The 23,107-nt window shown below is 52.6% G+C and overlaps 3 protein-coding genes and 1 long non-coding RNA gene across 4 annotated transcripts in view; 2 read left to right on the forward strand and 2 right to left on the reverse strand.

Moving 5' to 3' along the window:
* The first annotated feature begins 1,469 nt into the window (after positions 1–1,469).
* LOC101603707 (sperm motility kinase 2B-like) lies at positions 1,470–6,317 on the forward strand. The gene is made up of 3 exons (XM_045132114.1): positions 1,470–1,860; positions 4,863–6,223; positions 6,286–6,317. The coding sequence occupies exons 2-3, from the start codon at positions 4,873–4,875 to the stop codon at positions 6,315–6,317; spliced, it is 1,383 nt and encodes a 460-aa protein (XP_044988049.1). The 5' UTR covers positions 1,470–1,860; positions 4,863–4,872.
* On the forward strand, positions 6,315–8,533 carry LOC123454137. Its single transcript, XR_006633182.1, has 5 exons — positions 6,315–6,755; positions 6,854–6,996; positions 7,518–7,663; positions 7,912–8,013; positions 8,258–8,533. It is a non-coding gene; the product is annotated as an uncharacterized LOC123454137 (long non-coding RNA).
* Positions 6,338–14,066, reverse strand: LOC123454135. The gene is made up of 3 exons (XM_045132416.1): positions 12,603–14,066; positions 8,303–8,407; positions 6,338–6,629 (listed from the first exon to the last, which is right to left on the reverse strand). The coding sequence occupies exons 1-3, from the start codon at positions 12,894–12,896 to the stop codon at positions 6,393–6,395; spliced, it is 636 nt and encodes a 211-aa protein (XP_044988351.1). The 5' UTR covers positions 12,897–14,066; the 3' UTR covers positions 6,338–6,392.
* Positions 14,067–14,453: 387 nt separating this feature from the next.
* LOC123454134 (probable RNA-binding protein 19) overlaps positions 14,454–23,107 on the reverse strand; it is a 51,095-nt gene continuing 42,441 nt past the window's right edge. The window contains 4 exon segments of the mRNA XM_045132415.1: positions 14,454–14,499; positions 14,501–14,555; positions 17,234–17,354; positions 21,059–21,164. Of these exon segments, the coding sequence (XP_044988350.1) occupies positions 14,463–14,499; positions 14,501–14,555; positions 17,234–17,354; positions 21,059–21,164 (319 nt within the window). The 3' untranslated portion in view covers positions 14,454–14,462.

Genomic DNA, 23,107 nt, shown 5'->3' on the forward strand with positions numbered 1-23,107 from the left:
ATAATAAAAACATACTAAAATAAGGGCTGGAGAGTTACTCAGTGACTAACAGTGCTTGCCTGAAAAGCCTAATGACTTGGGTTTGATTCCCCAGTATCCAACTAAGCCAGATGTATAAAGTGGCACATATGTAGAGTTAATTTGCAATGCCTATTTACTCTGGCGTGCCATTCTATCTGTCTCTCTTCTGCATCTCTGCTTGTAGACAAATATTATTATTATAAATATTTATTGATTTATTTACATATTTGAAAGAGAGAGAATGGGTGGAGCCAGGGCCTCTAGACAGTGCACACGAATACCAAACACATGTGCCACCATGTGCATCTGGGTACGTGGGTTCTGGGGAACTGAGTCTGGGTCCTAAGGCTTCCCAGGCAACTGCCGTACCCACTCAGTAACCTCTCCAGTCCTTGTTTATCTTTTCAATACCTTTCTTACTTTGTATTGTACATCAAATTGTCATATATATTTTTACACACACACACACACACACACACACACACATACATATGCATATATTGTTTGTTTTTAAAAGTAGATTTCACTCTAGCTCAGACTGACCTAGAATTCACTATAGTCTCAGGGTGGCCTCAAACTCATGGCAATCCACCTACTTCTGCCTCCCAAATGCTGAGACTAAAGGTTTGCATAAATCAGGACTTTGTGCATGCTGGGCCAGCACTCTGCCCCTGCGCCCCGGCCCGGCCCCTTCCACGGTGGGTCTAGCAGCATTTCTGCATCTTGTCTTCCCTGCTGCAGGGCTAAGGAGGCGGTGGAGGGGCACAGCACTTTCTCAGCGTGCATTTGACCTCACTGCTCTCCAGCACGGCAAAACTGAACAACAACACAACACGTCACCTCTACTGGTGGAGCAAGTGGCTAATCTGTATGCTTCTTCTGAGGTCTTGAGGGTCTTGTTTCTGACGGGGCTTGTCAGGCAGGAGGTGCTCTATTGATACTAAACAGTTTGCCTCAACAGGACAGCTGACTCACCTCCCTCCCCGCCTCCCTGGTGCTCCTGGCCCTGACAACTGCCCAGCACCTCCCTGCTGAAGCTTCACAGAAGTGGGAACGCTCCCCCTCAGGACAGCAAAGACAAGTATCTTTTCTCCTCCCCCGCCCCATGTCTCCTCTCTCTAGACAAGGGAAACAAAAGACCAGGAGACACTGTGGCACAGAGGATGTGTCCTCAAACTGTGAGCTGAAGAAATCTGATCTCAGGCTCTGGATGTGACACAGAGGACGTGGTAACTTTGCAGGGATCCCGGCACCTCAGTTAGCTCTCACCTGCCAAAAAGGACTGATAACGCTCAGGTCTACGCCAGGAAACCTTGTGAGTGCCGAGTGCAGGAGATGAGTCTGCGGCATGTGAGAGGCCTGTCCACGTTTCTGAAGCGCTCACTGTTAGGCAATATTGGGGACACTGCCAGGATCCTCAGACAGCCATTTCCATCCTCAAGATCCGGATGACGCCGAGACGAGGATGTGAGTGCTCTACTTGAGAGGTGACGTCGGGAGACACCGTGGCGAGACGATGTGCAAGTTCTCTAGTCAATGCCTGTGATGGGAAGCAAGCCCCATTCCTGTTGGCACCGAGGAGCAAGCACAGCTCATATACCCACGCGGTGCCCTGAGGAGTAAGCGAGCTGAGGTTCGCACACACTCACCCACGTCACTTGTCACAGCGAAGACCAATGGAGCTGAGAGGTTTGCACACACCGACCTCTGCCTCTGTTCAGGAGCTGCCCGCTCAGGGTGTCCACTCCGACACTGCTGCCCTGACACTTTCAGGTTGAGCTGCCTCAGGTGGTGGAAAGTGAACCTTTGGGTTGAGTCTAGAAGAGTGACCGAAGACAGGTGAGCATGCCAAAGATGGAAGATGCTACCAGGCATTGGCTACTGCTCTTTCTTCTTCCCAGATATCATGTATAGTACAGTAATCACCATCTTATAGTTTCCATACGTGTGTGCATATGTATGGTGTACACATGTATGTTAATACCGTGTGAGTGCAGACATGTGCAGGTGTGTGTACCCTGAGTTCAATTCCCACAAAGCACCTTATCAGAAAAGCAACTTACAGCCTCTTCCCTGAGCAAGGACAGGGCACTGGAAGTGGTAGAAACAAGGACGGAAAAATTTAAAAAGCAGTTTATGTATCAGCTGTCAACAGCATATTCCACTGACAACCCTGGAGACTCTGTCCTACAGGACTAGGGATAAATGCCAGGGTCACGTGGCAGGCCATGTGGCCACTCAGTATGGCCACAGCCAATATGGCCAGTCATGTTTAGCTGAATACCTTCATAGACACACAAAATGACACCATTAATATAGTGCGTTGAATGGGAAATGTTTGGGGATTAAATAAAACTATCTTAGAAATCAAACCAAGAAAGGGATCTTCACATCAACTTCTTAGATGTTAACAGACACTGGGTTGGGTTTTATGAGCAGAACACGCCGGACAGTATCAGGGAAGGGGCAGCACGTGCTTGAGACCATCACTGAGAATGAGAGGGAGGTAGCCTGGCCAGTGGAGAAACCAAGAGATCTGTGAAACAGAAGGGATCACAGGTGTCAGCGAGGAGCCCAAAGGACATGAAGCATCCTCGGGGCTTTAATTTCCCCAAGCCTCAATGTGAACCTCTGCGGCCCACCTGAACCCCACACTGTCAAGGTCCCTTCTGTGAATGTTGGTCATGGCCACCTGTGATTGGTCCAGTCCATGTTCTCTATGACCTCAGATGGGTGGGGCCATTGTGAGGTAGTCCCCCCAAAAGCAGATATAAGGAGGCCTGGAGGGCCCTGGATTTGTCCGGGCCAATAGAGAGGAGAGAGAGAGAGAGAGAGAGAGAGAGAGAGAGAGAGGATAGAGAGAGTGGACCCGGACTGAGGAGAGTTGGTGGGGAGATATTTGCGATTATTGAGAGGAGAGGAGAGGAGAGGAGAGGAGAGGAGAGGAGAGGAGAGGAGAGGAGAGGAGAGGAGAGAGGAGGAGAGGAGAGAGGAGGAGAAAGGAGGAGAGAGGACAGGAGAGGAGGGGAGGAAGAGAGGTGAGGAGAGGAGGGTAGAGGAGAAGAGAGAGGAGAGGAGAGGAGAGGAGAGGAGGGGAGGGGAGGGGAGAGGAGAGGAGAGGAGAGGAGAAGGTAGAGTTTTTTGTGTTTTTTTTGCTTTTGGCTTTTTGCCTTTTAATTTTATTTTTTTGGCTCTTTTGAATTTACTTTCTGGTTCATTTTCTTTGGGTAGACTTTGGTGAGGGATTTGTTTTATTCCAGCTTGGTTTTCAGTTTTGATTTTTATTTTGATTTTTTATTTTACTTTCTTTTGTTAAGTACATCTTTCATTTCCTTTTTTACTTTTATCTTTATTTTTGTTCTTTTGCTTTTGGCTTTTGGCCTTTGACTTTATTTTTTTGGCTCTTTGGCATTTACTTTCTGGTTCGTTTGCTTTGGGTAGACTTTGGTGTGGGATTTGTTTTATTCCAGCTTGCTTTTCAGTTTTGATTTTTATTTTGATTTTTTATTTTGCTTTCTTTTGTTAACTACATCCTTCATTTCCTCTTTTACTTTTATCTTTATTTTTGTTCTTTTGTTTTGGCTTTTTGCCTTTGAATTTATTTTTTTTGGCTCTTTGGCATTTACTTTCTGGTTCGTTTGCTTTGGGTAGACTTTGGTGTGGGATTTGTTTTATTCCAGCTTGGTTTTCAGTTTTGATTTTTATTTTGATTTTTTGTTTTGCTTTCTTTTGTTAACTACATCCTTCATTTCCTCTTTTACTTTTGTCTTTATTTTTGTTCTTTTGCTTTTGGCTTTTTGCCTTTAAACTTTTTTTTTTTGGCCCCTTTAAATTTTATTTTTGTTTCATTTTCTTTGGGTAGACTTTGGTGTGGGATTTGTTTTATTCCAGCTTGCTTTTCAGTTTTGATTTTTATTTTGATTTTTTATTTTGCTTTCTTTTGTTAACTACATCCTTCATTTCCTCTTTTACTTTTATCTTTAGTTTTGTTCTTTTGTTTTGGCTTTTTGCCTTTGACTTTATTTTTTTGGCTCTTTGGCATTTACTTTCTGGTCCGTTTGCTTTGGGTAGACTTTGGTGTGGGATTTGTTTTATTCCAGCTTGGTTTTCAGTTTTGATTTTTATTTTGATTTTTTATTTTGCTTTCTTTTGTTAACTACATCCTTCATTTCCTCTTTTACTTTTATCTTTATTTTTGTTCTTTTGCTTTTGGCTTTTTGCCTTTAAACTTTTTTTTTTTTTGGCCCCTTTAAATTTTATTTTTGTTTCATTTTCTTTGGGTAGACTTTGGTGTGGGATTTGTTTTATTCCAGCTTGCTTTTCAGTTTTGATTTTTATTTTGATTTTTTATTTTGCTTTCTTTTGTTAACTACATCTTTCATTTCCTTTTTTACTTTTATCTTTATTTTTGTTCTTTTGCTTTTGGCTTTTGGCCTTTGACTTTATTTTTTTGGCTCTTTGGCATTTACTTTCTGGTTCGTTTGCTTTGGGTAGACTTTGGTGTGGGATTTGTTTTATTCCAGCTTGCTTTTCAGTTTTGATTTTTATTTTGATTTTTTATTTTGCTTTCTTTTGTTAACTACATCCTTCATTTCCTCTTTTGCTTTTATCTTTATTTTTGTTCTTTTGCTTTTGGCTTTTTGCCTTTAAACTTTTTTTTTTTTGGCCCCTTTAAATTTTATTTTTGTTTCATTTTCTTTGGGTAGACTTTGGTGTGGGATTTGTTTTATCATTGATTGGTTTCCAGTTTTGATTTTTATTTTGATTGTTTATTTTACTTTCTTTTGTTAGCTACCTATTTCCTTTACCTTTTACTTTAACATTTTCTTTGGTATTCGTAGCTCTGCTACGATGTCTCTGACGGAGGAGACCCTGTGGTCTCAGTACGAGGACCTGGGCGTCATCGGCACGGGCGCCTATTCGAGCGTCCGAAAGGCTCGCCACCGCTCCACAGGAGTCACGGTGGCCATCAAGGTCCTGGAGAAGCGGCGGAGAATTCGCGCAGTTCTACAGGAGGTGGAAATAATGAAGATGCTGGCACACCCCAACACGGTGTCGCTATTTCAGATAGTTGACACGAAAGACAACGTCTACTTAGTTCTAGAGTTCTGTCAGAATGAGCTGCTGGAACACATCTCCATGAAGGGCTGCCTGCAGGAGGACGAGGCCCGCCAGATGTTCAGACAAATCATAGATGCCATCTTCTACTGCCACAGCCTCGGCATAGTGCATCAAGACATAAAGCCGGACAACATCATGGTGGACGACGGGGGCAAGGTCACAGTCATAGACTTCGGCCTGGCCAGCCGGTTTTGGCCAGGACAGATGCTGCGCAAGTTTTGTGGCACGTACAAGTACATGCCTCCAGAAGCTATCTCTTTCGAAGCCTACGACGGCCCGAAAAAGGACATGTGGTCCCTGGGGGTCCTTCTCTACTACATGGTGACCGGGACCATCCCTTTTAACTCCGACGTGCGCGGGAAACTCTGCCTGAAAATCATAACGGGGGATTACAAGCTACCCGAAGGCCTCTCGGCTGAATTAAAGGACCTCATTAGGCAGTTACTGACAGTAGATCCAAAACGCAGGCCAACAACTCAAATTAGGACCCACCCTTGGCTCCAGCAGGGCCAAGGGGGTTCAGATAATCCCAAACCACTCCCTAGAGAGCTGGACAGGAACATCATATCAGCCATGGGATTCATGAAATTCAACGAAGACAACATCCTCAAAGCTATCCAGAAAAACAAGTACGATGAGATCATGGCCACGTACCTCATTTTACAATCCCAGAAACAGGACACGATGAGGCAGAAGGCTGAAGACAAGCCTGTCTGGCCAGGATCGACGCCTTTCCCCAGCACCTCTGAGCCCGCTGCCTTCCCGATGCCCCCCAAGAGGAAACATCCCGAGCCTGGCTTCCGCACACTGTCTCTGGCCTTATCGGCATCGGAACAGCCTGAGGACAGGCAGCGGGCAGAGCATGAGGAGTTCAGCAGTGCCAGTCTACCCGACCTGTACACATCCCGGCCAGAGAAGAGGACCACTGCCAAGCCGCGTCCTGAACGTGCTCGCCCCTACACCGCTGCAGCCTCCCTCTGTCCCGGCCCCGGTCCACAGCTCCCGCAGAAGGCAGGGCCTGTGACTAAGGACCGCCGTCCCAAGGCCCCGCAGCACACCATCAGCCCCAAGGCGAAAGAACGCAAGCTGGCAGCATCAACCCAGGGCAGCCAGGAGCCAGGGAGGTGGCTGGAGCTCCCGCAGCCGACGGCCAGCACCGCGGGAGGGGACACTGAGCCCGCGAGCCGGGGCCTGCGCAGCTGCCTGAAGGCCTTGCGGGGCAGGATCCAGAGCTGCCTGAGCAGAACGTTTCACCGCCGGCCCGCCTGGACCCGCCACCTCTTCCAGAAGCGCGTGTCCCCACAGCAAGCGGTGGACATCAGTGCAGACGATGACGACCCCGTCACGCCAGAAGACACAACCTTGTGTATACCGTGTATGCGTGGCCGAAGAGGCAAGATAAGACCCTCCTGAGCAGTCATCATGGGACCCTCTTCTGCCAGCTCCCCTCTCCTTGCTGCTCCTCCTGCATCCGCTTCTCCCAGAGCCTGGAGAGAACACATGGCCTGTCTCCACAAACCACCGTGCAGTCTGAGGGGACGTCCTGTCAACTCGGACCCACCCTGTATTCTCACATGAAGTTCTGTCTCCATAGACCCACAGTGTGGTTTGAGGTGACGTTCTGTCTCCACAGACCCACCACGCAGTCTGACATGACATCCTGTCTCCAAAGCCCCACACTGCTGTCTGACGTGATGCCCTGTCTCCACAGACCCACCATGCAGTCCAAGCTGATGTCCTGTCACGACAGACGACCCTCCTGCAGTGTCCCGCGATGTCCTGTCTCTAGAGGGCCACCAGGCAGTCCTATGTGAGGTCCTGTCTCCACAAACCCACCCTGCAGTATTACATGAGGTAATGTCTCCACAGATGCACCCTACAGTCCAACAAGACGTCCTGTCTCCACACACCTACCATGCAGTCGATGTGACTTCCTGTTTCCACAGACCCACCATGCAGACCAACTTAACTTCCTGTCTGCACAGACCCACCTTGCAGTGTGACATTATGTTCTGTCTCTAGAGATCCACCTTGCAGTATTACATAAGGAAATGTCTCCACAGACCCACCATGCAGTCTAACATGACGTCCTGTCTCAACAGACCCACCTTGCAGTTCAGTGTGATGTCCTGTCTCCACAGACTCACCGTGCAGCCTGACGTGAGGTCTTACCTCCACAGACTATGCACGCAGTCTGAGGTGATGTCCTGTCTCCACACACCCACCATGCAGTCCAATGTGACATCCTGTCTCCATAGACCCATCGTGTAGTATGAGGTGACATCCTGTCTCCACATACCCACCCTGTATTCTCACGTGATGTCCTGTCTACATAGACCCACTGTGCAGTCTGAGGTGACATCCTCTCTCAACAGACCCACCATGCAGTCTGACATGATATCCTGTCTCCAAAGACCACGCCCCCGCTGCAGTGTCACGTGATGTCCTGTCTCTAGAGAAACTCCAGGCAGTCCGATGTGAGGTCCTGTCACCACAAACCCACCTTGCAGTATTACATGAGGTAATGTCTCCACAGACACACCATGCAGTCTGACAAGACGTCCTCTCTCCACACACCCACTGTGCAGTCGACGTGACTTCCTGTCTCCACAGACCCACTCTGCAGGCTGACATGACGTTCTCTCTGCGCAGATCCACTCTGCAGTCCTACGTGACATCCTGTCTCCCCAGACCCACCATGCAGTATTACATGATGTCCTGTCTCCACAGACTCACAGTGCACTCCAATATGATGTCCTGTCTCCACAGATCCACCCTGCAGTGGGACATATTGTCCTGTCTCTAGAGACTAACCAGGCAATCGGATGTGAGGTCCTGGCTCCATAGACCCACCTTGCAGTATTACATGAGGTAATGTCTCCAGACGCACCATGCAGTGCGACAAGAGGTTCTGTCTCCACCCACCGTGCAGTCCGATGTGACATCCTGTCTTCAGAGACCCACTGTGCAGTCTGAGGTGACATCCTGTCTCCACAGACCCATAGTGCACTATGATGTGAGTCCTGTCTCCACAGACCCACCATGCAATTTATGATATGACTTCCTATCTCCACACATCCACCATGCAGTCTCGCGTGATGTCCTGTCTCCACAGACCTACCCTGCAGTCTGAGGTGATGTCCTTCCTCCAAAGACCCACCTTGCAGTATGACGTGATGTACTGTCTCCAGAGATCCACAGTGCAGTCCGAAGTGATGTCCTGTCTCCACAGACCCACCATGCAGTCTGAGTAGACGTACTGTGTCTGTAGACGCAACATGCATTCTTAGAGGGTTTGTATATGCAGACCCACCATGCAGTACTGACGTCCAGTTTCCCCAGACCCACCAAGCAGTCTGCCATGACTGTACCCATGAAAAGTCACATGCAAAGCTGCTCATGCAACTGGAGTTTGTTTGCAGTGGCTGCAGGCCCTGGTGCGGCCATTCTGTGTCTCTTCTCTGCTTACAAATAAATAAAAACATTTCAAATTTATATACACTTATGTATGCATATATAAACTTAAAGACAGAAGAATAACTATGAATCTGGAACAAGGATATAACTGTGAGCACTTTTGAGAAAAAGGAGTCAATTTATAAAATGCCAAGACAAGCCACGCCTGATGGTACAAGGCCTGCAGCTCCAGCTACTTGGAAGGCAGAGGCAGAGGGATTTAAATTCTCCAAGCCTCCTGGAAGTGGAGAGTTCAGTGTCAGTGACTGTCAAGCATGTATGAGACTCTGGGTCCACTCCCTGACACTGCTCCTCCCACTCCCCCCAAAACTCAAGGTCTGCCTGAACTACAGTGTGTGCTGAAGACCAGCTTGCACTACTTAGTAAAACACCATCTCAAATTAAAAATTAAGAGGGCCAGGCATGGTTGCGCACACCTTTCATCCCAGCACTTGGGAGGCAGAGGTAGGATGATTGCCATGCGTTCGAGGTCACCCTGAGACTACAGAGTGAATTCCAGGTCAGCCTGGGCTAGAGTGAAACCCTACCTCAAAATACAAAACAAAAAACAAACAAACCAACAAAAAACAAAAACAAACATACATATATAGAGAGAGGAGTTTAAATGTCTCTTCCCTCATGCTATGGCTCTAGGGACTGTAGACTCTCCCAATAGTAGACTGTACCTGGGCAGGATTGATAAAGCACTTAGATTCATCATAAACTGGGCATGGAAGCACATGCCTTTACTCCCAGCACTTGGCACAGGTAGGAGAATTACTGTGAGTTTAAGGCCATCCTGGAACTACAGAATGAATTCTAGGGCAGTCTGGGCTAGAGTGAGACCCTAGCTTAAAAAAAAAGAGATTCTTTATGAAATATATGATTTTTTTTGGAGGCTGATTATTTAACTAAAGCATGGATTATGAGCCTTTGTTTTATTTCTTCTGCCAGTAAATTCACCAATATAAAATGTGACCATGGGCTGGGCGTGGTGGCGCACACCTTTAATCCCAGCACTCAGGAGGCAGAGGTAGAAGGATTGTCGTGAGTTCAAAGCCACCCTGAGACTCCATAGTGAATTCCAGGTCAGCCTGGGCTACAGTGAGACCCTACCTCGAAAAACCAAAAAAAAAACCAAAAAAAAAAAAATGTGACCATGGTTTGATAAGAAAGATGAAGATAATATATGAAGAGTCTTGGAAATCACTAATAGATTTCAATTACCCAGGAGACTCTTACTGATGGTGATTCAGCTGGACAACGTGTTACTTTTTGTTTGTTTGTTGCCCGTACTGGGGACTGAACCTAGGGTTTCTCATACATGCAAGGCAGGCACTGCACCCGAGTCTTGTCTTTGCTACTTAGAAGCCATAGCTGTCCTTGGTCTTCTTTTATGCAAGCACACAAGGACTGTGTTTATCTGCAAGCAGACAGGCTGGAGAGATGGCTTAGTGATTAAGGCACTTACCTGCAAAGCCAAAGGACCCAGGTTCAATTCCCCAGTCTATGTAAGCCACATGCACAAGGGAGTGCATGCACCTGGAGTTCATTTGCAGCAGCTAGAGGACCTGCTACACCCACTCTCTCTCAAATAAACAAATATTTGAAGAGAGAGAGAGCGTGTGAGCACATGCATGCACACCAGGACCTCTAGTCACTGCAAACAAAGTCCAGATGCATGTGCCACGCTGTGCATTTGGCTTACATGGGGACTGGGAAATTGAACCTGGGTCATTACGCTTTGCAGGCAAGTGCCTTAGCTAAGCCATCTCTCCAGCCCATGTTCTTCTTTTTAGACTTTTTAAAAAAAATTATTTGCAAGGAGAAAGAGTTAATGGATGTGCCAGAGCCTCTTGCCACTGCAAACAAACTCCAGATGCATAAGCCACTTTGGGCATCTGGCTGTACGTGAGTACCAGGGGAATCAAACGTGAGCTAGCAGTGTGTGCAAGCAAGTGCCTTTAGCACAATCACCTCACCCTTTTTTTTTGTTCTTTGAGACTGGGTTCCATGTAGCTCAAGCTGGTCTTCAACCTGACATGTAGTCAAGAATGACTAGCAATTACCAATCGTCCTGCTTCCATTTCCCAAGTGCTGGCTTGATGGTAGCGTGTCGCTATGCCTGACTTCTTTTTGCCAACAACATATATTTTATGTTCATTTCTAAATATAAAAATGCTCACCTCCTCAGTCCTATGAGCTCATTTATAAGATAAACAAAAACTGATGATCATGGAAACAACCTGCAGTAATACTTTGGTTGTTTTGTTTTTCTGAGGTAGGGTTTCACAATAGCCCAAGTTGGGGGGGGACACAACCCTGTCCTGCTCTGCCAATTCTTGGGGTGCAGCCCTACACCAGCTCATCCAGAAGCTGGTGAGGTTTAAGGAAAACTAAGACAAAGGGCTGCAGAGAGGACAGGTGAGGAGTGCGGGAACCCACCTGGGCCAGGTGTCATGCTGAAATCGACCCACATTAAAATGTCACCAGCCAGCACCTCGGCTCAACTCCCTACTACCCATGTAAGCCAGATGCGCAAGGGGGTGCACGCGTCTGGAGCTTGTTTGCAGTGGCTGGAGGCCCTGGTGCACCCATTCTCTATCTGCCTCTTTCTCTCGCAAATAAATAAAGGATGGGGTCGGCCCCAGGGAACACGCCTGCCACAGAACAGCAGGCATGTGGCCGGAGCTTGCTGTTGATTTAGCTCAGGAGTTGAGCTAGACCAGGCAACATAGGAGGTTCTCAAAAATAAATGTAGAAAAACACGTTATTTGGAAATCAGTTTTTTCCTCATGAATTGAATGCTATAAATACCCTCCCCCCAAAACAAAAGGACCAAGGAGGCACCTGGTGCCCCAACAGCACAGGAGCCAGTGGGAAAAATCGCCTGTGGTGTGGGTGAGTCTGTCACTAGGAAACAAGCCTTCATACTGCTGAGCAACAAAAGAAAGATGCCTACCAATCCCCGGTGATCCTGAGACACACAAAGACGGAACCCCAGGAGCCTGTGTTCTATTTCCGCAGGGTGTCCCAAAGGGTTAAAGTAATTTTTCATTAAAATTTAAGTTTCAGCGGCCACTCTCTGCCCCTTATTGGTCCTTTGAACATTTTGACTGGCAACCATTTCATATTTGTCTCTGCCGAACAAGCTGAATTAGATGTTGAGACAGAGCTTGGCTCTGTTCAGCAAAGCCTGCACGCCTGGCTCCAGCTGATCGTGTCCCAGACACCCCGAGAGCGAGCGCCCTGGCTGTGGCCTGAGGGAAGAGGGCTGGGCCCGTTCAGGGAGGCAGCAGAGAGGGTACCCAGGCAGGGGGCTGCTGGAGACTGCTGCCCCACTTGTGTGTCTAGAAGTCTGGCAGACCCTGATGCCCAGCCAGCAAGCCCTGCCCTTGTGTAAAATGCGGAATGACCAGGTTTCTGTCCTGCCAACCCCCATATGGGTGCACAGTACATGTCTGGAACACAGGGGATGCCCCACAGGTGCCCGAGGATCGACTGAATGAATGAGGGTCCTATCTGGCTCTGCAGTGGGGGTGGCTATCTTGAAGTGCCTGCCCCTTACCAAGAGGTGACAAAATGCTGACAGAGCCACAGTGCTGGAGTTGGAACCTGAGCTCCTGCCTCATGGCCTCCACCCTCCCCTGTGAGGCTGCCAGCCAGGCAATGCCAGCTCCTTCCCTCAACTCCAGGCTGAGGCAGGGCCTGTACTCCATGTGGAAAGCATGGTGAATGATCTGGGGACAGAAGCACTAGGGTGTCCCTTCTCAACCACCAGGACCCGTTCTGGGCTGCAGCTCTGTGAGGAATCCCAGGGGGTGATGATGTCACGCACGCAGGCTCCCTCCCACTGAGGCGCTGCCTCTGCACATGGGCGCTGCAGGCCTGCTCCACCCTCCAAGCCCTGAACCCCTCTATTCTGCTTCTTGTTTGCAGGCCACCCACAATCTCCTATTCATCCTTTCAAACATCCTTCAGATCTGGGTGTGGGGGGTGCACACCTGTGATCCCAGCCTTGGGGGACCGGACAAAGGACTGGGTGTGGATGGGATCCAACTGTGTCTTCTGAGGATGACCTGGCCAGGGGACATCCCTCTCAGTGGAGGGTGATTTGGATGGGGACCAGTGTGACTGAGATGAAGATCTCCAGAGAGACGAGGAGAAGCAAACAGGGACCTAGAAGAGCGCTGTAGGCCCGGGGTGGGGGCAGACCCCCAGAAGGACACAATGCACTCAGGGCTGGTGGCAGGGCCACAGGGCAGGACTGTGGAACCAGGGTGGGGCTGGTGGCTCATTCCAGAGCCCAGGGAAGGCCTAGAAAGGTTTTGTCCATACTCAGCCTGAGAGCTGAGCCTACCATGGGTGTGCCATGAAGGTGGGTCTGGGGGACCGGCTGGGGCAGGAGTGACGTGCTCTCTGGCATCGTCACTCCCACTAGCCAGTTCTGGCTGGGAGCTGGTGGCTCCCCTTTCTGCTGCTCACTGTGGGCCCTTCACGCTGGTGACCTTGGGTGGCCCCACAGCCCCTCTGTGATGAAGCCACTGCTCACTGTTTCGTCAAGCTGGGGGCCCAGGACTTGGAGAAGCCGCCCTCCGGAGCTCCCGAGAGCTCGCACAGGCCGGAGTCCAGGCAAGGGCTTGCTGCTCGCACTGAGCTGCCGCGGGGCGGGCTCTGCTCTGGAGCCTCCAGTCACACTGTGCCATCCTAGTGCAGTGGCTGATGCCCGCTGCCCAGCCCCCCACGGGAGGCCTGGGCTCTGGGAAGGAGCCACCCCTCTTGGCTTTGTCCTTCATCGTATGACCCGGGTCACTTGCGGCCAGGTGAGAGCCTTCTCCACCCACAGGAAGTGGCCCTCAATGCTGGTAGTCTGGCTTGGGGTCAGGCCATTCTGAAAACCAGGGCTGGGTCCCCACGAAAAAAACCACATGCCAAGTTTCCCGAATAAAGTCAGAAGCCTCTTGGACCCTTGCTCGGATCCCTGCCCAGCACCCCCAAATCCAGCACCACAGAGCAGCCGAGCGGGGAGGAGCATCTTGACTTGGGCTGGTTGGTTAAGCTCCAGGGGGCTGGCCGAGGCAGGCACGAGTCACCCTGGCTCCGAGGACAGACCACGTGGGGCAAGAAGACAGCACCGTGGGGGTCTGCAGTCACACTGGAAGCAGCAGTGCTGGGACCAAATCGCAGGTGGCTGAAGGGCTTTGGCTCCTTGCTCCTTAGTATCCTGCTCCCTCTGGCTGGTGGTGCAGGGTGGTTATGGGAGGCTTCGATATAGTCATAGGGCCTCCACCTGGCAATGGAGGGTGGCACATACTGGTGACAGCAGAGTCCAGCGGTGAGCCTGGTACCAAGGCCTGGAGTGTGATGTTACAGGAGCCACTGGGAGGCCCCTGGGTAACCGAGCTGAGGCTCAGGGTCCTGAGCCATGCACTGTCTCCAGGCCAGACGCTATGAGGGGTCTCGCGCTGCTGCCCTGCAGGGAGGTAAAGGTTGGGAAACAGAACTAAGCCACGCTGCAGGCATCCTCCTGCGTGCTCCTGGCTGGCTGTGCCCCCTGTCCCTGAGTTCCGGAGCCTCTGACCTTCTGCACTGAGGTCCCTGAGTGGCATCAGGACTGCAGGAGGGATCCAGGAGGTACCATCTCAGGAGCAGATGAAGGGACCTCCTCACATGGAGTGTGACTATGAATGTGTCACCAGTGACATACCTGGAGCCAGATACCCGGGCATCTTCTCTTGTCCCCTTCACCCTGACTCATGGAGGGTCCGCTGCCACACCATGCCATGCCCCCAGCCCACACTGTAGCCAGCCAGAGCGGCTGCCCCATCCCCAGAGCCAGTAGCCACATACCCAGTGGTGCCAGCTCACAGCTGAAGGGTTTGCTCCTCATCGTTCTCACTGTTCCAGCTGCTCCAGGATCCTGTCCAACACCGCAGACCGCTTTTTCTTTGGGGGCTCTGTGGGAGCCCAGATGGCAAGAGAGGAGAAAAGAGCAGTGAGTGGGTGGAAGGAGGCAGGGGAGGGAGGGAGGACGCAAAGAACATGTGGGGAGAAAGCCGGAGGAGGAGAGAGAGAAGGCGAAAGGGAAGAGAAGTGAGCTGCCCTGGTCAGGACCCAGCCACAGCCCCTTCTGCCCTCAGAGCAAAGGATCCCATCGGGGAGCGCAGGGCCCTGAAAGCTGCCTCTTCCCCCAGGCCAGAGACCCATCCAAGCCAGGGGAGACAAGCAGAAGCCGACCATGTTTTTGTGGAGGCCACAGACTCTCATGGGAGGCGGGCACCCTGCAGGAGTTTGATAAATGTTGGGTACCCAGGGGCAGAGCCTGAGGAACGCAGAGGTCATACTAAGCGCGCGTGGAGAAGGGCGCTCACTGGGGCTCCGATGGATGAGAGGCCTTTTCCATCCGGACACAGAGAGAAAGTGGGCTTCAGGTATACAGTACGAAGAAAAGATGGAGGGACACGACACAGTGGGCTCAGCAACGTGAACACACACTGGTCCCCAACTCCACTGACTGAGGTCCTACTGTGCGCTGTATCTCCATGGCCCTTGCTTATTACCTTGTGTACTGAGTAAGGTGAGTCACAGGACAGTGGAAGGTGGGAGAGCCAGGAAGAGGCACACCTGTGACTTGAACTCAGGTCATGCCCAAGTCCACAGTCCAGGAAGGATTGGGCAGGAAGGCTGGGTCTGCTGGTCTAAACATCTGTCATCAGTGAAGGCCTGACGTGTACATTGGCAGTCCATGCAAACCTGTCCTCGGGGCTCTGACTCCTGGGCAGCCCTCCTGGTGCACACTTGCTGACCTGCTGCCTCACCCCCAAACTCCATGTCTCCCTCAGCGCCTGACCCAGGAGGAATAGCATCATCTCCCTGAGGGGGCTCTTGGACTCCCGTCCTCCACCTCAGTCCTCCACCCTGGTCTGACTGGGACACTGACCTGCCCCTTCCCTGGTGCACCGTCCACACGCCCTTCAGTCACTGTTCCTCCAGAGATCCCGGATCTCCGATGCCCACCTGCCATGCCCTGGACTCCCTCAACCCCCACTACCATGCCACAAGCCCTCCCTCTGTGTGGGACACTGTCTGATACTGGTGGTCAGGAAGGGAAATGCTGCAGTGTCCCCAAGACCCTCAGTGTTAGCCAAGTAAAGTGGTAGGCATTCTACAACTGGGGAATAGCATGCACAAAGAACAGGGTCCGGCTCGGGGCTCAAAACAATGCACTCTGTGGGAAGGGTGACTGGAGGGGGGGTGGGTTTAGGAAGAATGAGGGAGGGTGAAGAGTGGGTTCTAAAGATTTGGCCTGTTGGCTGTGGTCAGAGCCCTCCCCGGTCCAAGCCACCTCTTGTTATCTCAGCACACTTTCGGGGTGCAGTCTTGTTGGAATGCTTTCACCAATTCTTAGCCCAGGCAAGACCAGTCACCTAGACTGCACCCTGCTCCCCCACCCAACCATGGCAAAATCTCTGGGAGGTTCTTTCAGCTTTCCTGGCTGGGAGGAGGGACAACTCATTTCTGGCCCGAGCTTGGTTGACAGAGATGAGCAGGGGATGAGCACTCACAGCAAGCAACCTCCCTCAACCCTCCCAGGAGCGACAAAGGACCCTCTGAGGAACCTGATCCAGAGATAAGCAGGAGGAAGAGTGGCTGCCCCTGAAATCTCAGCACAGTGTGGCTGCAGACAGGGTCTTCCCAGCCCAGCCCCCAGCTCTTCTGGAGGTGGGAGGAAGGATAAGCTCCTATCAGGAGAGACATCACACAGCCAAGAGGCCCACAGTGGGCACACAGGCGCCAGCAGCTGCTGCACTCTGCGGCCTGGACGGACCAGAGGTGGCGATACGGGATCGGGGAGGAGGTGGGATCAGGGAGGAGGTGGGATCAGGGAGGAGGCACTGATACCCCAGCGAGGACAATGCGCTCAAGAGTGCCGTATGCCTCCAATGCTGCCCTCCGCTGCTCGCCTCCTTCTCACCCAACAGCCACACACACTCTTCTGGAGGAGGTGAGGTCCAGGGACCTCTCCGCCCCGCCTGCCCTCAGGTCTGGGCACACTGGCCTCCTTTTTACCAGACTTGTGCCTCCCTACAACCTTGGGCTCCTCTATCTGCGTCAGCCTTTCCTGGACCACTGATGAAGCCATGCCCTCCCGCAGAGCCACAGCCCTGCTTCGCAGCCGTGGTGCCCAGAACACAAGACATACTAGTACCCAGGGCTTCCTGTCATTGACTCCGCAGCCCACGGGGTGCCACCTAGGTGGTGGCAGCTCTGAGCAGAGCCCTTTAAAGAGACATACACAAAGGTCCCACAGAGGGCGCAGAGTGAGGCTGGTGACAGTGCGGTTCCTGGCTCGGCCACCAGGAAGTACCGCCAGCACCCCCAGGCCTCGGGGAGGCTTTGGAACCTGGATTGACGACGGCTAGCTGTGGCCCTGCCAGGAGATGATGGGAAACAGACACTACTCCTGCCTGCCTGCCTGCCTCGCCCCAGTGCTCCAGCCACCTGCAAGGTAACGGGCCCCAGAGCTTGCACACGTGTGCACACGGTCCCCTCACACAGGGTGGCGGGAGCCTTGGGGCCTGGGCTTCACTTGTCTGAGTGGGGCAGCTCTCTGGAGACCCTAGGCCACTCCTACCTTGGAAGTGCTTGGCAGTCTTCCGCCGCAGGGCCTGCACGGTCACTTCAGAGTCTGCCCACTCCAGCACCAGCCTGCGGCCGTACAAGTGGGTGCTATGACACAGGGCGTTGAAGGCTTTCTGCAGGGACAGGAAACAGCAGCCCGTGAGCTACGGGAAGCCGTGAGCACTTCCCGGCACTCCCACTGCCTGCCAGCTTATCCGAGGAAGAACGCGGGCTCTGGCCCAAGACTGGGGTGATCTACCGAGGGTTTGGGGAGCTGCTGGGCATATCTATTTCATTAGCGGGCTGTTTCCAGAGAAGGAGAGCTGCAACTGACGGAGCAGTCAATATACCCACCTCTGGGCTATAATTAGTGCCTGGGCCGGACATCCTCCCTGTGAAGGGCACCCCATTAGCGGCCGGCCTTCCACCCGGCTCTTGGTGGCTTTGGCCCAGCTGTGCCTGGTCACTGGGTGAAACCCACAGTCCTTCACCATTCCCTTTGCTGGCTCTGATGGAATCATTCTTGAATCCATCCCGTCTCATTCAGCTGCTTCCTTACCGGGCTGTTGGGCCCTGGCTCCCAGGCCAGCTCTGGCCTGACCTCCCATTGGCTCTTACTTGTCACCTTCTGCTGTTCCTGCCCTCAGAAGTCTAGTTCCTGCTTGTGGGTATTCACACACGTGTGCCGTGTCGTGTGTGTGCAGGTCAGAGGACAGCTCTCTGGCGTCAGTCCTTGCCTCCTACCTCATGGGAGGCAGTCTTTCAGTCTACCCCTCCCCACCTACTCCAGCCTAGCTGACCTCAAAGTCTCCAGAAGATTCTCCGATCACTGGCCCTCGTCTCACTGTCAGCATGCTGGAGTTACAGAAGCCTATCAGGACCTCCCGTTTTTCATGTGGGCTCTGGGGATATGAACTTGGATCTCAGGCTTGAGTGACAGGTGCTTATCCCCTAAGCCATCTCCCAGCCCCAGGCCTTTGGTTTTTAACACTTATATTGAGGCCCAATTCACACACTGTTGGTGTATTTAGTTACATAACCATTAATATGAATTTTACAGTATTCCATCACCCTGCAAAAGAAACATGTACCTTAGCTCTCTCTGCCCTGGGCACCCAGGATATAGTAACCACAGATCTACTTCCTGTCTCCATGGATGCGCTATCCTGGGCATCGCATCTGGACAGAACCAGACGGCCCTGGTGGGCTCTCTCTGACACGGCAGCTCTGCAGCTGAGCCACCACGCGTGGACGCTCTCCGCAACCTCTGGAAACAGCCCAGGCCACACAGGGCAGCGGACAGGAGTTCTTGGACACTAGTCATCGTGCCAGGCAGGGGAGAGACCCTGTGCAGCCCAGTGTCAAGACTTGGACAATTTAAGTGGCCCTCCCAGGTTTCAAAGGGCACGAGCACGAAGACACGCCGAAGCACAGGACAATGAGGAAGTGACAGAGCCCACAGTGGGGCACGTGGCTGGTGTGGAATGGACTCTCATACGCACTACCCTGGCAACTCCCTTTTCTCTGCAGAGTACTGAGCTTTAGAGGGGCGGCCCTGGGCACTCCTGGTGGGCTACAGAGCAACCAGGGTGCCAGCAGGAGCCTTGGCTCTGCCTCCGGGTGGGGGTGGGGGACTGTGGTAAGAGACCAGGAAATGAGTGGTGCCTGCCTCTCTTGAAACGTTGATGTGGGGCTCAGATTAACCCGAAAAGCACACACTAGGAAGAGCCACTGACCCCCAACTGTGAAGTGACCGTTACACTTGCACTGTGTCTGCCAAAAGATGCGTCAGATCTTGACGCCGCAGAGCTCAGAAGGTGCCCGTGCTTAAAGCAGGGAGGGGTGTGGGAGACCTGAACCTGACGGCACTGTCTTCACGTAAGTGCTGCGCGCTAACCCGCCGCGCCACTGGAGCTCTGTGTCTTCAGAGGCCACACACACTGGGCCAGTGCCATGTGGAGATGCAGGCAGGGCCCAGGTGGCAAGCCTACAAATCAGTGTGCCAAACACTGCCAGCTGTCACCAGAAGCTGGGATAGAAGCACGCTACAGACTTAGCCCGCCACACCTTGACTTTGGACCGGTAGCTCCAGAGCTGTCTAACGTCCCAGTGTGGACAGCCTTGTTACCCCAGCCCTGGGAGTCAGGCTGGGACCTTGGGCACGTCCCCGATCCCTGCCAGGCCTCTCTTTCTGGGCAGGGCTACCGCGGGGCCAAGGGAGGCACCGGGTGTCCACTTGGGACAGATGGGATCTGGACAACGAGGAGGAGCGGGCGGGAGCTTCTGAAGCAGACATGCGGCTGGGCGGAGGGAAGGCGAGAGGCTTTGTTCTCGCGGCTGTTCCAGAAGGGCCAGGTGCAGGCAACTCAACCCCCACCTTTTTTTTTCTTTTTTGGTTTCTCAAGGTAGGGTCTCACTCTAGCCCAGGCTGACCTGGAATTCACTATGTAGTCTCAGGATGGCCTTGAACTCATGGTGACCCTCCTACTGCGAGTGCTGGGATTAAATAGGCGTGCGCTACCATGCCCAGTTCCTTTTTTTTTTTTATAAGCAAGCAAACAAACAAAATCCCTTTAATTTAAAAGCCTCTTTCTGACTGCCAGCAGAACCCCTGCCATTTTTTCCAGGTGGATATAAAAATACATCTGGAAGCTGGGTGTGGTGGCACATGCCTTTAATTCCAGTACTCGGGAGGCAGAGGCAGGAGGATCACCATGAGTTCGAGGCCACCCTGAAACTACATAGTGAATTCCAGGTCAGCCTGAGCTAAAGTGAGACCCTACCTCGAAAAACCAAACCTGGCTGTCCTTGGCTGCCCTTTCTCTTTCTGGTGGCCCTCTAACATGGGAGTCGCTGTCCAAGTGCTGAAAGACGAGCAAGCAGACTGGGCTTTGCTGTGCAGTGCCCTGTGATGCACCTGGCATCCAGCAGGGGCCACCTAACAGAGAGGAGGAGCTGCCACCTCCAGAAGTCACCACAGAGGGCTGAGCCGGGCTCCCAAATCATCTTGCCTTTTGCCTGGATGCTGCACAGGGTAAATGGGTGGTGGGCGCCTTGTTTCCCAGGGACTCCCTTCTGCTCTCATGATCCCCCAGAGCCAAACCGCATGAGTGTGGTAAGGGGGTGCAGGAATACCCAACGCTGTGTGTGTCTTTAGGCCCTTGAGCAAAGTCGGCTGGGACACTAGCTTCAGGTAGGAGGACAGCCATGTGCAGAGGAGGGCTTCCAGTGGGGGCTGGCACTGCAGATGCGCATCCTGTCCTTCATGCCACTATGCCACCAGCCCCAGGCCCATCCCAACTAGGCCAACAGGGAAGAGAGCCAGGCCCTGTTCTCAGACCACCACCACTGACATCCCAAAAGTTCTGGTTCACAGGAGGAGAAAGTAAGGTATGGGAAAAGCAAGTCACTTATCTAAGGTCAAACAGCAGTTAAGAGGCAGTGCCGGGACTTGAACTCATGCAGTCAGGTTTTGTAGTTTGTGTGTGGACCACTAGCCCTGGTGTTGGGCTTTGTGGGAGACATTTCTTCGTGGCACCTCCCTCAACAGTGCTCACAGCATTTTCCAAGTTGCCCAGCCCTGGGGCCACCCAGACCAAGGACTCGCCCTGACATGGAGAGGCCTGAGAAACAGGGTAGCCTGGGGTCCTACATATGTGTAATGGGTACACACACACACACACACACACACACACACACTCACACATACTCACCCACCAACAGCCTGGTCCCTCAATGCCCAGCAGCTCTTCCTTCAGGGATGCTGTATAAATAAGGCAGGGACGGGCTGTGGGGCGGTGTCTCTGTGAACTGGCTCGGCAAGGCAGACCACACTCACCTTCGCATCCTGCTTGGTGAGGAAGTCCACAAAGCCGAACTCTCGGTGTGCACCTGTCCCTAAAATCTTCTTCGGCAAGCGCACGGTCTTCAGTTCCCCGAAGGTGCTGGGGACGAGAGGAGGACACGGGAGGTGGGGTCGGAAGGACCGACTGTCTCACTCCCATCTCTGCAGGTCACCGGAGCGCTCCTGGCATACCACCCACCCACCTCTATGGGTGTGCCCTCCCCACATGGCCAACCTATCCTCTGGGGAAGGTGTCCCTTCCTTCTCACTCCTCAGAGCCCCACTGGACCTGCTCGTCCACCTGCTGTCCCCGCAGCAAGTCCAGTTCCTCTGCTCTCTGCAGCACCCAGGGCCTGGGGCAGGCAGGCTGGCAGGGAGCAGCAGCAGTGGCCGCTGCCAAAACAGACAGGGAGAGGAGTTCAAGGAGCCTCCCACCAGGGGGCGCCAGAGTTCAGTGTGTCGGCTTCTCCATACAGTTAGGAGGCCCCTGCTGGATGCCAGGGGCATCACAGGGCAGAGCACAGCAAAGCCCAGTTGGCCGGCTGGTCTTTCAGCACTTGGACAGCGACTCCCATATTAGAGGACCACCAGAAAGAGGAAAGGGTGAGAGAGGCAAGCCAGAGCCCTCAGGCCAAATCTGACCCTCTAGACCTCCTGGGGACATAGGATTCTACAGGAAGCTCTGAGATTCCAAGTCAGAGCATCCACACAGAAACGACGTGTCCCACGCAGATGGAACTACTGCCTCTGGCTCTTCTCAGAACGTCTCACAGCCCTCTTCTACGTCATGTCACCCCTGACCCCACCCAATTCCACACCGAGGCATCACACCATCCTGTCCCCCTGAATCCCAGGGGTTTTCGCCCCCTAGCTTCCTGTGTCATTTGTTTGCCTTAAACAGCTATTATGGGAGTAGGGAGGAGGACTGTTGAGAGGCCAAGGAAGACCCAAGTCATCCTGCCATTAGGGAGGTTTGCAGCAAGCCTCATTAGGGCTCACCACATCACCTGCTGGCACATCACTCACCCGAGGGTTGGTGCCCAGGGAGCACGCCACCACAGGCTGACCCAGCATTAGCCACAGCACACCTAAACCAGGCCTAGCTCTGCACTGAGCAGAAGCAGGGAACACCAGCCTTGCCACCTGCCCGAGAGTGATAAAACAAGGAATCTGGAAGGAAGTGGGGTTCTCCTTCTCCCAGACACACACATAACCCAGGGACTGAAGGCAGCAACAGTGTTGGAAGACTTTCCTGCCTGGGACATCTTGGAGGCGTGAGGCCCATGAAAACAAGAAACCAAAGAGCTACAAGGACAAGCATGGCTGAGGGTGGTGCTCGGTGGGGGGCGGGGGGGGGGAAGGGGAATTGCTGACTGGGCATACAGGAGCCCTGGTTTCACCCTCAGCACCACCAAGAAAATGGTTAGTTGGGTCTGAAAACAAGCCTCCAATGTATCAGTCACTGTTCGATTGCCAGTCAGTTTGACAGGCACCCAAGGTAAAGAACAAGGGTTTTGTTTTGTTTCTTCCCAATTGACTGTGGAACAATATTTTTATAAAATATCAATAAAATCCATCTCTACAAAACTGAAGCAAAGGGGCTGGGGAGTGGCTCAGGGCACATGAGAGAGAGGTGTGGGTATTGTGTGTATGGGATACATGTGAACAGTGAGGAGGGCCAGTGGGCAGACAAGTGCAGACCTGGCTGCCTATGGGCAGAACAAGAGTGGAATATACGTTCCACCTGGCGGCCCGTCTCAAATGTTGGCTGTAGCCAGGTGAGCAGATGGTGACAGCTCAGCTCCCCTGTCCCTGTCAGTGTCCCACCCCCTGCTGCCTGGGACTCTCTCACAAGTGGGATGGCTTATTCTGACTGTCAGCGTGACAGGCCGTAGAGCCACCTATGAGGGATCGTCGTGATTAGTTAATGGTGAGCAGCTCCCTCCCAGGGGCTGGGGTCCTGGACTGCGTGACAGGAGAGCGCCGGCTGAGCAGCAGCTCTGCTTCTCACTGCGGACCTGCCTCAAGCTCCCGTCGCCATGC

The sequence above is a fragment of the Jaculus jaculus genome, chromosome 13, assembly GCF_020740685.1.
Source record: "Jaculus jaculus isolate mJacJac1 chromosome 13, mJacJac1.mat.Y.cur, whole genome shotgun sequence".
Classification (NCBI taxonomy): Eukaryota; Metazoa; Chordata; class Mammalia; order Rodentia; family Dipodidae; genus Jaculus; species Jaculus jaculus.

Excerpts from the sequence above, each read along its gene's own strand:
- LOC101603707 (XM_045132114.1), top strand. The coding sequence starts at position 4,873 with ATGTCTCTGACGGAGGAGACCCTGTGGTCTCAGTACGAGGACCTGGGC. Across the intron at positions 6,224-6,285 it reads CAGCCCCAAGGCGAAAGAAC|CCGACGGCCAGCACCGCGGG; the intron begins GCAAGCTGGCAG and ends GAGCTCCCGCAG.
- LOC123454135 (XM_045132416.1), bottom strand. The coding sequence starts at position 12,896 with ATGAGCCACCAGCCCCACCCTGGTTCCACAGTCCTGCCCTGTGGCCCT. Across the intron at positions 8,408-12,602 it reads CCCCAAGGCTGGGATCACAG|ACACAGTACGTCTACTCAGA; the intron begins GTGTGCACCCCC and ends TTGCGTCTACAG. Across the intron at positions 6,630-8,302 it reads ACATCACGTCATACTGCAAG|GCTCTGGGAGAAGCGGATGC; the intron begins GTGGGTCTTTGG and ends TGTTCTCTCCAG.